Below are 16,506 nucleotides of genomic sequence, written 5' to 3' on the forward strand. Positions count from 1 at the left end.
CCTATTTTCCATCCATCTGGAGGATCGGATGCAAATGGACAGGCGGTCCATTATCATTCAATCTCCCATAGAGGAGAGCGTGGATCTGACAGCTTCATCTCTGCAAAGTAAGCAGAGATGGAGCTGTCATGCGCCCGCTCAAAGAGTCCATTGAGCTCACTGCCCGTGTGAAAGGACCCTAAAGCTAAAATCACAGCTATGCATGTGAGTAATGCATGTAAAATTGCATGCCTTCCCAACAGGCACAGAAATGTGCTGCACTTTAGCAGATGCACATCAGTTCTAATAATTGTTAAGGGCATCCCCCATGCATCTGAAAATGTGCGCTCCATACTGGACTTTTTCATGACTTTTCCATGTTGCTCGTGTGTGAAAAACATGCTCACACCTGGTTGCACCTGTAGTTGTGAACCAAGCCTAACCATGAGTACATAAAAATAACAATAAACAGAAATATTTCTCTAAATGATCAGTGTTCATATCATTGTAGTTTCATGCATATAGCCTTGAAAATCCCGATGATATGTTTATTGGGGATTATTATTTTGTATATAATTTCTATATAGTGTGTAAAGTTTATTTGAAGGGTTTACACTTTTCACAGTACAGAGTTTGGATAATACAGGATAAATGGAAAGGTCAAAAATAAACGACACATTTATCTGGACACACAGAGTGCTTGGGGATTGTTTATGTATATAGGGATATGATGTGTGCCTGCTTAGATGTCTTTCAGCTGGGAGGAGGGGGCTGCAAACTTTGCAGGCTCCAAAAAACACACTCACCCTCGGGCTGCTATTGTCACCCTTCTTGTCACCTTAACCCTTCACATGGTACCATAAAAACTTCCCTCCTGTCTCCTGACATGACACTTTTCCAGGCATTGTGCAGCTTACCTCCCTGCATCAAGTGTGAGTGCAGTGACTATGCCCCTCCCCCCGGGTTCTACCACCACACAGCACTGAAGATGGGAGGGGGGGATCTGAGTGAGAGAGGCATAGAACAAGCGTGCAGACTGCTGGCTGGGGAGACAGAAAGGAGATACAGAACTTCTAAATACATTACACGGCCGGGCGATGTATGTATTTAGAAGCAGTAACACTGCTGCTGACAAACCCCGGGATGAGCTGTAGTGGGACACCTTTCTAGAGAGTGCAACTGTCCCGGGTCATGGGGCCCCCTACTGGCCAGAGGGCCTCGGGCAGTGCCCGAAATGCCCGAATGCTCAGTCCGCCCCTACACCAAATGATTTGGTCCAGTGCACAAAGCAAGGTCCATAAAGACATTGATGAGTGAGTTTGGGGTGGAGGAACTTGACTGACCTCAACACCTTAAATAGAATACCTTTGGGATGAATTAGAGAGCAGACTTCGAGCCTTCCTGTTCACATCAGCGCCTAACCTCACAAAATGCACTTCTGGAAGAATGGTCAAACATTCCCATGGACACACTCCTAAACCTTGTGGACAGCCTTCCCAGAAAAGTTGAAGCTGTTATAGCTGCAAAGGGTGGACAAATTCAATATTGAACCCAACAGACTAAGACTGGGATGCCATTAAAGTTCATGTGCGTGTAAAGGCAGGCGTTTTTAATATATTTTTGGAAATATAGTATATGTGGGGATGGAGGGCCTCAACATTTTTTTGGGGGGAAATTTGATGTGCTTGGGTGTAAGTTCGACATCTAGGACTTCCCCTTTAAACAACTGATCCCCTCAGGAGCAGGTTTATCCAATTTAAAGTGGTTGTAAAGGCTGAAGGTTTTTTTACCCCCCCCCCCAATACTTACCTATGCCCAATCTCGATCCAGCAATATGTATGATGAGACCCAAGGCTGACCGGGGACTCTCCCTCCTGATTGCCTGAGATGTAGCAGCGAGAGCTTTTGGCTCCCACTGCTGTCAATCACAGCCAGTAAGGCGGGGGCGGGGTGGGGCTGAGCCATGCTCTCTATGGCTTATGGACACAGAGAAGAGGCTCCGAAGCGAGCACACGAGTGCCTCCACAGCAAGAGCCTTGCTATGGGGGCACTTGGCAAGGGGCAGGGGCCCAGCATGCTGATTGGGGACCTGAGATGAGGAGGATTGGGGCTGCTCTGTGCAAAACCACTGAACAGAGCAGGTAAGTATAACATCAGTGGCAGAGCGTGGGGGGGCAGCCGGTCATCTCGCCACTGGCGTGACATTTGGGGGGGGGGGGGCGCAAAATTATCCCTTCGCTGTCGCAAGGGTCTGTGCTGCTGCCTATTGCCTTCCCCTGCCTCTACACCTCCAATAAGGCATTTCTCTCCGCGGCCCCCAACTTCCAGCTCCCGCTGCCCTAGGACTCCTTTGGTCCAACCTGTCCCTCAGGTGTGGACTATGCGTGAGAACAGTGGCAGGGGAGGGGTGGTGCTCAGTGCAGATCATGGAAGAGTAGCAGTGGCTGTTAGCTGACCTCCTGGCAGGGAACACCAAGAAGCAGCCGGGTGGCGGGGACTCCTAAACAATACTGCCTGCCCGGTGCTGAGGAGAGTCCTGGTCAAATGGATGATGAGGAGGATGATTGATCTACCTATCTACATCGACCTGTGTGTGTGTGTGTGGGGGGGGGGTAGTGCAGGAAGTAGGAATCAGGTAGGTAAGTGTAGGGGTCAAGCAGGTCAGTGTGTAGGGGGCAGGTAGGTCAGTGTAGTAGTCAGGCTGGTCAGTGTAGGGGTCAGGTCGTTCAGTGTAGAGAGCAGTGTAGGTCAGTGTAGGGGGCAGGCAGGTCAGTGTAGGGGTGAGGTAGGTCAGTGTAGGAATCAGGTAGGTCAGTGTAGGAATCAGGTAGGTCAGTGTAGTGGCTAGTGTAGGAATCAGGTAGGTCAGTGTAGTGGCTAATGTAGGAATCAGGTAGGTCAGTTTAGTGGCTAGTGTAGGAATCAGGTAGGTCAGTGTAGTGGCCAGTGTAGGAATCGGGTAGGTCAGCATAGGAATCAGGTAGGTCAGTGTAGTGGCCAGTGTAGGAACCAGGTAGGTCAGTGTAAGAATCAGGTAGGTCAGTGTAGTTGCTAATGTAGGAATTCGGTAGGTCAGTGTAGTGGCCAGTGTAGGAATCGGGTAGGTCAGTTCAGTAGTCAGTGTAGGAATCCAGTACGTTTACTGGCCAGTGTAGGAATCAGGTAGGTCAGTGTAGTGGCCAGTGTAGGAACCAGGTAGGTCAGTGTAAGAATCAGGTAGGTCAGTGTAGTTGCTAATGTAGGAATTCGGTAGGTCAGTGTAGTGGCCAGTGTAGGAATCGGGTAGGTCAGTTCAGTAGTCAGTGTAGGAATCCAGTACGTTTACTGGCCAGTGTAGGAATCAGGTAGGTCAGTGTAGTTATTAGATAGGTTAGTGTAGTGGCCAGTGTAGGAATCAGGTAGGTCAGTTTAAGAATCAGGTAGGTTAGTGTAGTGGCCAGTGTAGGAATCAAGTAGGTCAGTGTAGTGGCCAATGTAGGAATCAGGTATGTTAGTGTAGGAACCAAGTAGGTCAGTGAAGGAATCAGGTAGGTCAATGAAGTGGCCAGTGTAGTAATCGGGTAGGTTAGTGTTGTGGCCAGTGTAGGAATTTGGTAGGTCAGTTTAGCGGTCAGTGTATGAAGCAGTTAGGTCAGTGTGGTGGCCAGTGTAGGAATCAGGTAGGTCAGTGTAGGAATTGAGTAGGTCAGTTTAGAGGTCAGCTTAGGAATCAGGTAGGTCATTATAGTGGCCAGTGTAGGAATCAGTTAGGTCAGTGTAGAGGCCAGTTAAGGAATCAGGTCGGTCAGTGTAGGAATCGGGTAGGTCAGTGCAGTGGTCAGTGTAGGAATTGGGTAGGTCAGTTTAGTGGTTAGTGTAGGAATCAGGTAGGTCAGTGTAGTGGCCATTGTAGTAATCAGGTAGGCCAGTGTAGAAATCAGGTAGGCCAGTGTAGAAATCAGGTAGGCCAGTGTAGAAATCAGGTAGGCCAGTGTAGAAATCAGGTAGGCCAGTGTAGAAATCAGGTAGGCCAGTGTAGAAATCAGGTAGGCCAGTGTAGTGGTCATTGTAGGAATCAGGTAGGTTAGTACTACTGTACTAGTGGAAGGGACTTGGAGTGCTAAAAGTCCACGGGTCAGGGGGCACAAATTACTTACCTTGCCCCTGGCACTGACAACCCACGCTACGCCTAAGGATATTTTGGGATTCTTTACAATGTTTACCATGGTAACTGAGCATAACAGGGCGTGAACTTGTATCCAGAAGAGCTTGACTTTACTACACTACCACCATGTGTTAAACATGGAACCCACTTGACCACAGCCCCGAAAAAAGAGTGAGGAAGAATCTGGATACATTTTGGAGAGGCGGTCAGGTACCAAGTACAGACGGGATAGGACTTTAAAGCCTGCCTCTACCAACAAAATATTCATAACTCCTTTGTATGTCCTGCCTGACCAATCTCTCCAGTCTTCCTCATCAATTTCCGTCTCTAAATACCCCTCCCAAGCATGCATATAAAGGTAATATGCCTGCGGTATTGACAAAATGTTTATACAGCATGGAAATGCCACACCTCTGGTCCTCACCACAATAGCATCGGTTTTCAAAAGCTGTCCACCTTGAGATATCAGTGGTAGAGCGTTGCACAAATTATAAAAAATTTAGTATTTCTTGTATGCATTAAGTCTTGGAGGGTGGCATCCCCTCCAAACCCCTATGATCAATAAAATGACCAATGCGATTAAGGCCTTTATTCAGCCATTATTGGAACTCTTGAGAACGTAGGCCAGGTGGAAATGCTGGATTGCAGAAAAAAGAGGCATGACAGGAGTGTGGGGAGACTGGAGAGGCAGATCTACATGTTAAGTCCCACAAATGTAAAGAATGGGATAGGGTAGGATAGAGTATTGCCCACCGGGTTCTCGAGGGGATCCACATCAAGAGATCGATGGGTTTTGGTGCACAGGCTTGGGCCTCCAGCACTATCCAAACTGGTTTGTAAGATTCGGAGTAAAATTGAGTCAGTTGTATAAACTGCGAAGCCCTATAGTATTGAGGTGCGGAACACCCAGCCCGCCGGTCTCTTGCGTCCTGTGGTGTGATAGCCTATGACCCTGGGGTTACCAGATAAAGGCTGCAAAGAGGATCACTGTGCTTTGTATGCAGCAGTCACCTAAACCTGCAAACTCTTGAATTTGTGGCTAAATGCCAGATCTATATAGTGTTGTCTGTAAAGGTCCTCGGTAGTAAAAGTTGCGATTTCACCAAATAAAGTATGTATAATAGCCACACAGCATCATGAAATCTCAGAAATGCTATTTTTATTCATGGAATATTATTCTGACCTTAATACTTTTCTCCCTTTTAACTAGTCCCTCGCCGAACACAGAAATCAGCAGAGGAAATGTTATCAAACACTGTGCAGCAAACATTTATATTTGTATGAAAAGAAAATCACACAAGCACAGCAATTTGCACACTCACTATTCATTACATTAGGAAAAGAGAATGAAAACACAATCCATTTATTGCTATTAACACGTTTAAGGAATCTTAAAATTTATACTGCTGCAGCAAATGTTACTCTTTCACTGCTATGGTGAAAGGGAGGGAGCAGTGAAAGGGATTTAAGTGAGGACTAAGGACATGGCTACACGTGATATTTATGTCCATACAACTCTAAAAGACCAGCTACTCCTCAACAAAAATGCTATTAATTGTATCTGCTACCATCCAGCAGGTCTGTCATAGAGGTAGTGATCAACTGTGTGTGTGTTTTTTTTATTACACAGTAGTGCAATATAAATCCCAGGTGTAGCAATTTCCTTACATGGTGAGCCTCTTAATGTGAAATAGGATCAGAATATGGAATGTGAAAGACCCCTTTTTACAGGAGGATTATTTAACCGCTGTATGGGTATTTGAGCAGTAAAGCCTCTCCTGGCACAAGCGTCAGATCCTTTAGAGAGATACTGCTACCCTCTTTCCTCTCCGGGTTTGAGCTCAGCACCACCGTACAATGCTGAGGCAGGTTTGCGTGCTCTATTGGCACACTTCTCGCCTCATCTGGGTTAAAGTTTACTACGGATACAAATCTTTCATTTTGGTCCCAACTGCGCTCGAATGCTAGTGCTTGGTCCTTTTTATAAAGTAGTGTGAAATCTCCATGCAGAAGTGATCGCTCTTTTCCACGCAGCTCACTCAAACGTTTGTATATACTGAGGATTGAATCCTTCTTCTCGTCTTCTCCCTAAAAACAAAGTGAATATGTCAGATTTTCTTTTCAAGATAACCAATTGATTCTGTAGTATGGATTCTAGTTACTGAGAAATATGTAAACATTTTAGGATCATATCAGAATGTGGGATATTTTCCATTTAAGATGGTAGTATGGGGGGGGGGGGGGGGAGAAAGGATTACTGTCACATAACCCCATTTGTAGGCAGCATCCTCTTCGCAATCCAAATTAGCTGAAATCATCTTAAAAATGTCAGAAATATCTCATACTCTGTTATTCTATAAGTACTTCACAGTATAATTCTACATATTTTCAAAAACAAATTAACAAGTTAGCTTTTCTAGGAGGCTAAACTGTTCTATAAAAAATTCAGATATTAAAAATGAAGTTTTACAGGTCAGGAATAATAATCCAGCTTTTGAGGTTTTAGTTCAGGAATGTTTTTCTGTTTGGCTGAAATTGGGTAGCTAAGTAGGGCAAAGGTTGTTTCTAAGAACTTGCTGACACCAGATTATCTGAGAACAATGAAATCCGCTGAGTCAGGAGGAAGAAAGGCCCTTGCTGCCTGGAATGCTAAAAGCAGCAGAGATAAAACTGGCTGCTTAGTGGACTTTAGTATAGGGACAGGGGGCACTGATTATAAAGGGATAAACACATGCAAGGAAAGAGTTCTTGCTGGAAATAAAGTTCAGCTGTTGCACTACTTCTACCTTTCTTTTTAGATCATGGGTGTCCAACCTTTTGGCTTCTCTGGGCCACATTGAGTGCAGAGAAATTTTCTCGGGCCGCATATAAAATATATACTATTAGTTAAGGTATATAAGTAATAAAATGCTACCGCGCGCCCCCCCAGCACTAATTTAACACAACTAGTGGATGATCCCCTCCGAGGCTGCCTCTGTGGCTGTGCCCCCGACTCAACTTTCTTCCTCCACAGCAAAAAATAAATTGTCAGGGGGCAGTGGGCCGCACTGCCTGTGGTTCCGGGCTGCAGGTTGGACATGCCTGTTATAGATGTTATCTGTAAATCATTACAGACAAATGCCTCCTTATACCCATACTAGACTTTATCTCTAAAGTTACCTGTTCAGGACTTTTGCACAGGATTGAAAACGCATCGTTCTGCTAATGATATCTAAAGTGGTATTAAACCTAAAAACCGCTGACAGGCAGGGGGTTTTATGGCAGATGAGAGCCGATCGGTCTCCTCTGCCGTAAACAGTTCCTCATGCCTGTCAGCGGTAATGTACATTGAGTCACACATGCCTAGCTCAAAATACATTATGACACCCACTCTTTGCAGTGGTGATGGGACTCCTGTGTGCATGTGAGGGAGTGACATAATCGATACCCAGCTATTCAAGTTAGCCGGACGAAGTGAACCTGGAAGGAAGACCCAGTGAAGATAGATCCAACTTTGCACTGACAGCGCAGGGCTGAAGAGCTTCCTTTGACAGTAAGATCTGTCATAATGTGCTAGTATGCAATGTCTTATGATAGCTTTGTTAAGACTTAATATGTAATGATTAAACCCTAAACAAAAAGAAATCCATTTAACATAGCTTTAGTACTGCTAATTGTATATGATCCAACCCCCTCCAGTGCCTTTTCATGTTTAGGCATATAGAGCTGGGTTGGGAAGGCATGCTGTAGACCACTTCTGGCCCTATCTTATCAGGGGGAAAATAATAGAGATTAAGCACAGCTTTTAAATAGTCTGATCACTATTGCTTGTAAACCTCAGTTTGTGGTGTTGACAGGTGCGCTATAGACAGTAGCTATTTGTTTGGCCAGATCAGTAGACTGGCAACTTATACTTATGAACATATTAAGGCCCTCCGTAGCCATAAGAGAAGTAATTTCCCAATGTGGCCAGTTACAATTGGATAAATAAACTAGCGCAAATCTGTTGACGACCTGGAGAACTGGCATTCAAGAGCCACCATTTGTTTGTTTTCTTGGATAACCATTATTCTCCTGATAGAAGACCAGAGGCAGGAATTCAGTACACAAACATGCATATGTGAATGAAACAAATGCATCATGGATCCACTGAACATCTGTGCAGTAGTTAGACCATCAAATTGTGGGCAGCCTTAAGGTGCTCATATTGAGTATATTGGAGAGGACAGTCATCTGTGCAGGCAGGATCCAAACGCCCTTGGAGAAAGCTGTCCATAAAGCACTTGCAGAGCACTCCTTAGGGGGAGGGGCAGAGAGAAGGATTGCAGAACAAGTTTATCAGGGCGGTCAGTAGCAATCAGGAAAGGTTAAGCTATCCTGTCTAATTATCATTCCCCAACCAACACCCAGGTCAGAGGCTGACATTTCACATCTCTGGGGAATTTAACCGGTTTATCCCTCAGTGAATTATACAGCAATTCTCACCTTAAATGTGATGTTCTCATTGTCTTTGTCATTCATTTTTGGTGATCCTATAGAAAATCCATGGTTTTTGCTATCATCCCACTGCATGTAAGGGGAACTGGCTGCAGGCTGAGGAGAGAAAACACGTCAGAGATACTCTAAATTCATTACTGGCTTAGGATATACTGCTATATCATTGTTAATTAATCTTTCTCATGGCAGAATTAATAATAATAATGAGCAAGACCTAGCCTGCTTCCTGCTGCTTGACTTTAGTAAGGAACAGTACGTATAAACAGAAAAAAACATAATAAAAGTCACAAGTGATTTTGCAAAAATGACTTACTTGTTGTCCAGGCAAATCTTTCAATCCAATTTCATCCCCATACAAAGTAAGAGGTGTGCCCTGAAGAGTGAAAAGTAGGAGCTGGTAAACACGCAACAGCTTCTTGTGTACCGCAGAGGCCATGTGTCCCAGCCGTGGTCTGACCTGTGAGGAAGAATGTTACACATGATTTATCTTAAATATCATGGACAAGTATTTACAATGATCGATATGCTGGATCCATAACATGCTGGCTTTAGACAAAGAACCCAAATACCTTATCAGCAGGCCAGTGGTTCCATAAACCAAGGGCTTCTAAACATTTATAAAACACACTTTTGGAATACCCCTTAATCCTCTATCACACAAACCAACTCAATGCATATCAGATAAACTACCCACAGCTTGTGAAATATAGTGCCTAAGGAATCTTCCAGTTCAACGTCAGAGGTCTATGGCGAATCTCTTCTTGTCTCTAAATACATTTCAAAATTGTTGCATCGCATTTTCAAATTTTAATTGTATGAGAAACTGACTTGTAGGGGTAATATATGGGTAAATCGGATTATTTGTATCCTTCTTATATTGCTTTGTCTTCTCAACTTGCACATACTGTGTATTTCAGATGGCATTCCAGTACAGATAAAAACACCAAAGTGAATATCTCTTTAATTACAATGAACAAAATTCTTATATTTTCTCTACATTCACTTTGTACATTTGTAGTGCAATTATTTGAAAAAGCTTTGGTTGAAAGGTGACTGTTGCTATGTAGGTTTATCAGACTGCATTAAAGAAAGTGTCAGAAAGGATTCTGCACTGCTTTTACTCTCCTGGATGTGATCCAAACACCTCTAGTACACCTAAATTCTGTACTTTTTAAGGCCCCTTTCTCAGCGATGGATCTGCTTTTGCAGAGCGGACACAGACACAGCCCACTCTCCTCTATGAATGGTCAGATGTAAACGGACTGCCTGTCTGTTTACACCTTAATGCCATCTGCTAGATGGAAGGGCATGGATCCACATCTGTCTGTTTTTAGCGGATTGGATATAAGCAGGTGTAAACAGACACATGTCAGTTTATACCCGCTGCTCCATAGACAAGAATTGAGAGCCAGATTGGGTCCACCTGTCCGTTTTTCAGGCTGACCCAATCGAACCGCTAGTGTGAAAGGGGCCTAAATTCCAAACCATAAGCTGTAAAAATATCAAATAGATAGTGAATGCAAATAAAACAAGTAAACAGTGCTAATAATAAAAAGAATTATCAAACTTAGATACATAAGGGCCAAGTATGCAATTCATATTCATGTTTAACCCAATGAGGAGAATTTATAAAGTCTGGAAAACTTAAAGTGGTTGTAAAATCAGAAGATTTTTTTATCTTAATGCATTCTATGCATTAAGATTAAAAGCCTTCTGTTTGCAGCAGCCCCCCTCATACCTACCTGAGGTCCATCTGGATCCATCGATGTTGCAGGAGTCTCTCCGCTGCCTGGGACTCACCTCCTCATTGGATGGGGGCGGGGAGGGGCTGGGTTGGGACACGGCTCCGTGTCTGAATGGACACAGGGAGCTGTGGTTCGGCTCGGGTGCCCCCATAGCAAGCTGTAGGGGCACTTAACAGGAGGGAGGGGCCAGGAGCACCGAAGAGGGACACGAGAAGAGGACCCCCTACACAGAGAAGGTTAGTATAACAGGTTTTTTATTTTTAACCACTTGCCGACCACCGCAAGTACATATACTGCGGCGGTCAGCCCCTCACAGGCAAAGTGACGTATGGGTACGTCACTAGCCTGTGAGGCTCTGGGGAGTGAGCGCGCGCCACCGGAGGCACGCTCCCGCTCGGTCACGGACCCCCCCGCGCGTGTGCCCAGCGGACCCGATGTCTGCCGGGCACTCGCGATCGTCCGTTAGAGCGGGAGAAAGGCAGGCGGCTAAAGTAAACAAGCCGCCTGTCATTCTCCCCTGTGTAAGAACAGTGATCATACGGTTCTACTATGTAGGACCGTTGATCACTGTTCCTACACCTCAAGCCACAGCCAATCACAGTTAGAATCACGCCCCTAGGGACACACACAACCCCTCCCTCTCAAATAAAGTTAACCTCTTCACTGCCAGTGTCATTTTACAGTAACAGTGCATATGTATAGCACTGATTACTGTAGTAATGTCACTGGTAACCCCAAAAGTGTCAAAAATGTCAGTCAAGGGTCCGATCTGTCCGCCGCAGTTCCACAAAAAAAAAAAAAAAAATCGCAGATCGCCGCCATTATGCGTTAAAAAAAAACCCAACAAAAATGAAAAAAATCTTTCACTTAGTTAGTAAACGCAATAACTTTTGCGCAAGGCAATCAAAATACGCTTATTGCGATTTTTTTTTTACCAAAAATATGTAGCATAAAACAAATTGGCCTAAAATGTAAAAAAATTTTTAATTTTATATTCTTTTTTGGGGAATTTCATATAAAAATAATGTGAAAAATATTGTTAGTTTTGCAAAATTGACGCTCTTTTTTGTTTGTAGCGCATGATCAAAAAAAAAAATAAATAAAAAAAAAAAAAATCGCACAGGTGATCAAATACCACCAAAAGAAAGCTCGGTTTGTGGGGAAAAAAGGACGTCAAATTCGTTTAGGTACAGCGTCGCACGACCGCGCAATTGTCCGTTAAAGTCACGCAGTGCCGAATCGCAAAATACCCCCTGGTCAGGTAGGGGGTAAAATCTTCCGGGGCTTAAGTGGTTAACTAAAAAAAAAAAAAAAACACAAGACTTTAGTATCACTTTAACTGAACAAACTGGAGCTACGAGCTCTTTATGATACACAGCCGCTCCAGATTTATCTGCTCCAGTTTTAGTAAATTGCCAATAATCATTCCTAATTTTGGATATAAAAGTGTTCCAGTGCAAATAAATCATATAGTGCAAACGGTGCTCAATACATGCAAAGTCACATGATAAGGCAGTGACAAGAAAATGAGACTATCTCACACCAATTCTTCAAAACAGGTACCACTACTCTCCTAGGGGCACCCAAATGGTGATGAACTCACCTTGTGATTTTGACCACTTAAATTAACAAGATGGCCAAACAGTGCAGATCTTAAAGTACTACTCCGACAGGATAAATGGTAAAATGTGGTTATCCTCGTATATAACACTTCATCTTAATCATGGAAGTATAGGATGACTGGACAAAACCAATTTAGCAGATATAGGACCTCCTGACCTCATCACACACACACCACAAGGCCGTACACATGCACCTAACTAGGAAGAAATGCAGTTCTCTTACATGATTTAAGGCTGTTTTTTTTCTTCATGCTGGGCAATAGCACACAAAGTTGTAATTACATTTTATTGTTTTATTGGATTTTTTTAATAAAAAGGGTTTTGTACAATGATCCACTATGTTTCCTTCTCTGCTATGTGATCATGATGGAACATTATATGCAAAGATTAATACATAGATTAGAGTATATCCCTGTGGAGGCAGAGAAGTATTTAAAGCGGTAGTATCCCGCTTTTTGACACTTTTACCTACAGGTAAGCCTATAATAAGGCTTACCTGTAGGTACAAATAATATCTCCTAAACCGGCACGGTTTTGGAGATATTTACAGTGCATGCAGCCGCTCGCGCGAGCGGCGCATGCGCTCTGAAGGTCCGGGGGGGACCTTCAATTAGTTTGCCGGAGCTTGCCGGAAAAATCACTCCCGCACGCATGCGCGGGAGTGACGTCATCGCGGCTACGGCCAATCATCGCGCCGGAGCCGTCTCTTCCGGCCAATCAGTGCGCCGGAGCCGCCGAACCCGGAAGAGACTGCGAGGGATCATGGCAGCCCCCGCAGCGATGTCCGGGGGTCCGTGTCGGGGCTTCGTTTTAAGGTAAGTTACACATAATGGGCTAGTATGCGATGCATACTAGCTCATTATGCCTTTGTCTTGCAGGTTTTTTTTTTTTAGTTTTTTTTTTTTATAGGGTTTACAACCGCTTTAAAGATGTGTGGTTTGTCCATTTTTTAATTTAGGTGGTATACACAATTTTTTTTGCTTTAGTGTAGGTACTGTAACTGCATCCATGATGTATTCCCTAAAATGCTATTATAGCTGCCCTTACCGCCCACAGGATCCAGTCTTGTTCACTGACAACCTGTTGATATTGATTGATGCGCTCTCCTAGGGAGCCGTCACTGGAGTTGCCATTGTGGATCAGGTAGCGTGCACTTAACATGCCACCGGCAGTGTCATTAAGGATTTTTGGAATGTTGTCACTGTTAGGGTCATTAGCTGAGGCAAGCAGCACCCTGTAAAGGTGAAAGACAAAACAATATGATAATACCCAGTCCGTATCCCTAAAAAAGGTACAGGAAAAGTAAACAAAGTAGCTAAGTCACGAATTAGTAATAATATTCACCTTGCTTTCCCATCGGAGCTGTGGTTGGCAGTAATGTTTCTCAGGTCATCAAGAACCTCACCTGGCTGCAAAATCAGATTACAGATGTGAACACGTCAGTAAAAAAAAAAAAAAAAAAAAAAAAAAAAAACACGACGTTTTTTCCGTGAAATGCTAATTTCACTCAGATATTACTTACGTTCTCTATGTTCTCAATCCCGTTAAAATAAATTCCTCCAACACCAAATTCAAGCCAGAAGTTCATGGCTTCCTGCAAAAAAAAAAAAAAAAGAACAGTGGGGTTTTTTTAATAAACAGCTCTTTCTACCAAACATGATTATGTTTTTTTTCTGACTGAGTGTATACATTCTCAAAATTAACAAGCAATAAAGCTCACCTTAATTTTGTTCAGCAGTTCACTATCTAGTGCTGTCACATTGTGATTATTAAACCAAGAACTGCTGCCAAGGTGGTTTGGAGTGAGATCCAAAATTATCTGAATACCTAAAAAGAAAGTGTAGGACAACGTCTCAGCTACTAGGCTCTTATTTATACATCATCTTAACATAGAGAAGCCAGACAGTTTGTGGGGAAATAAACACAAAAATTAAAATAGAGCCTCGTAATTCATCACATGTGTTCATTTTACCTGATGCATGTGGTATAGGGACATTATTAAATAACTGTGAAACAATTTAGGCAATTATCCAATAGCAAGGAGATTTCAGTTTAGCATAGCCATATAAAAGACCATTAAGCAGACATACATGGATCGAAATTTGGCCAGTTAAGCAGGAACCAGCCACATTTAGATACATGTATAAGTATTCCTGTTCATGAGAATTTGATCTATCATTTGACTTCTCATGAACCGGGCTGCTGAAAAATTTTAGTTTGACCAGTGCTTTTATGTATTCTGATGGCGGGGAGGCGGGGGAGCCTCCCCACTGTCAGAATACAACGACACAGCAGAGAATTTCCACATCTAAACCAAACCACGTATGGGCAGCTTTACTGTAATTTACTGCCTTTTACCCCCCAAAAAAAAACAGATAGTTAAATTCTTTTAATACTTCTGCTAGACGTGGTAGGCCAAATGAGGGTGCTATGCTAAAATGGCTGCTTTAGCAATGTAAATATGTAACATACAAAACCCCCCTTAAACCTCAAACTCCAATGGAAAGACACTGCATGCCTGTTGTGTAAAATAATTCTTAAAGAGCAAAGATTTATAGAGAAATAATACTCACTCTTCTTACGTGCTGCCTCTAACAACTTTTTCAAGTCATCTTCATTGCCATATTTGGGGTCAATTTCTGTGAGTTTAGCATCTGAAAACTCTAAAGTAGTATGCAGGGGTCCAATCACCAGGCCTTTCACCTTAAGGGTGCTGAGGGAATCCAGGCGCTCTTGTATACCTAAACAAAGTAAAACATGCAAGAATGAAAACTTGACTAGATATATTAATGTTTATTTCTTAGCCCCAAACTCTAGCACACATCTACAAATATACCACAGTACAGTTGAGAATTTCAGCATATCTGGGATACTTGAAACCTTCACACATCTTAAAGAAATGCAAACACTGGACTAGTGTGTGACCAACAGATTCAGTTACTTTTCTCTGGTTAGCAGTGTCTCTAATAATATACTGAATAATTTATCAACTTAAAAAAAAAAAAAATAAAGAAACATGCACTTAAAAAATAGGGAGGCTTCATTGATGACGTTCCACTGAAAATGCTAGGTGCCTGGCAACTAGCATTTCAGCCTCAAAAGTTTCATGTCAAGTCACGGCAGGCTGCTAGTTAATTCAAAAGTCAGAACTCTTTATCTCCATATTTGTTCCAGGTCAGGGACTCAAAAAAAATTAAGCCACTGGATCAATAAAACAGGCAGCCACCTGATATTCTCAAAAGGATAGACAGCAAGTGCAGTTTTGATGCAGCACAATAATAAATGTACTATATAAAATTTCCACAGGTGTTGGACTTTTTATCGCTCTTATAGACATTTAATTTTGTGAGTCTGAATACCTTTCCTTAGATGTTAGCATACGTAGTACATTAGCAAAACAAAACTATATACATATACAGTGATTGAACTTTATATTTAACGTAAATTGTAATTTTCACTATGGAGAGTCTGGCTTAAATTCAGATGATTTCCATTATAAGTACAATGAAGCTAACGCAATATATTTTTAGACCGGCTCAGACTGGTACAGGACAACTTCCTCTACTATGCCGGGTCTTCTGATGCAATCCAGTGATGCGGTGTCACTCTTGCATCAGCAGACTAGTAGCACGAGGTTAGGCCACTTGTACGAGTTAATAGGTATCCTAGACAAAGACCTGAATTTAAGTGATAATCCAGCACAAGCATCAAAAGGGGTCAGATGTCCACTCACATTAGGCTTCTAAAGAAAGATTTGTCCAAGCTTCACATAACTAATTCATAATCATCCTCACTGCAAAAAATCATTATACTTCTATACTCACCAGCAATATCGCCAACTCCATCAGCATTTGAATCTTGGAAGGTCTCAGGGTCTCCTAGCTGATAAAGAGGTCCCTTGTTCCACCACTCCATTACAGGTAAAGGACGGCAGCGGGGAGCTTGGACAATGATAACCACTGCCCCGGCCAGCATTCCTAGCCAGCCTAGCCAGAACAGGATCAGAAGAGCCCAGCGGACTTTCACCCACCCTGGGGTGCCGGCCACTTTCAGAAGCTCTTCCTTGGACAGGCCAGTAAACTTCTGGACCCGGTTGCTGTCATCATCCTCATCCTCCAGTTTAACTTTAACAACACCATTTTTTTCACTGCCTCCTCCAACCGGAGGGTCTTCGGCCCCTGCGGCCATAGGTTGCTTCTCTGGGTCAATCTCATTCAGCTCCACGTCCTTCATGTCTAGGGCTGTATCTTGTGTCATATCCAGCTAACAAAGTAGGTAAATAAAGAGAATGTAAAATAAGTATATACATCAATAATACAACAATACAACTGCTATATAACAAACCTATAAACACACAGAAGTTTATAAAGAATGAATGTATATGTCCAACTATGGGTTTGATCAATCCTATAAGATGAAGCTTTAGCACTATCTGACTGAAACAAACAAACTTAGAGCTATCTCACCAGTTTCTGCTATGTTCTCAGGCAGCTTTCAGGGTTGAGACTGATATGCATTAATGGCTGTCCTTTAAATAGAA

The 16,506-nt window shown here is 43.0% G+C and overlaps 1 protein-coding gene across 1 annotated transcript; it reads right to left on the reverse strand.

The window, feature by feature from the left end:
• Nucleotides 1–5,806: 5,806 nt before the first annotated feature.
• On the reverse strand, nucleotides 5,807–16,223 carry LOC309565112 (amino acid transporter heavy chain SLC3A2-like; the record flags this gene model as incomplete). Its single annotated transcript, XM_082269889.1, has 9 exons — nucleotides 5,807–6,211; nucleotides 8,588–8,688; nucleotides 8,909–9,056; nucleotides 13,014–13,200; nucleotides 13,311–13,375; nucleotides 13,489–13,560; nucleotides 13,687–13,793; nucleotides 14,540–14,707; nucleotides 15,791–16,223. The coding sequence occupies 9 exons, from the start codon at nucleotides 16,221–16,223 to the stop codon at nucleotides 5,864–5,866; spliced, it is 1,629 nt and encodes a 542-aa protein (XP_082126015.1). The 3' UTR covers nucleotides 5,807–5,863.
• Between the last annotated feature and the right edge of the window lie 283 nt (nucleotides 16,224–16,506).

The sequence above is a fragment of the Pelophylax lessonae genome (assembly GCF_965119305.1).
Source record: "Pelophylax lessonae genome assembly, chromosome: 10".
NCBI lineage: Eukaryota > Metazoa > Chordata > Amphibia > Anura > Ranidae > Pelophylax > Pelophylax lessonae.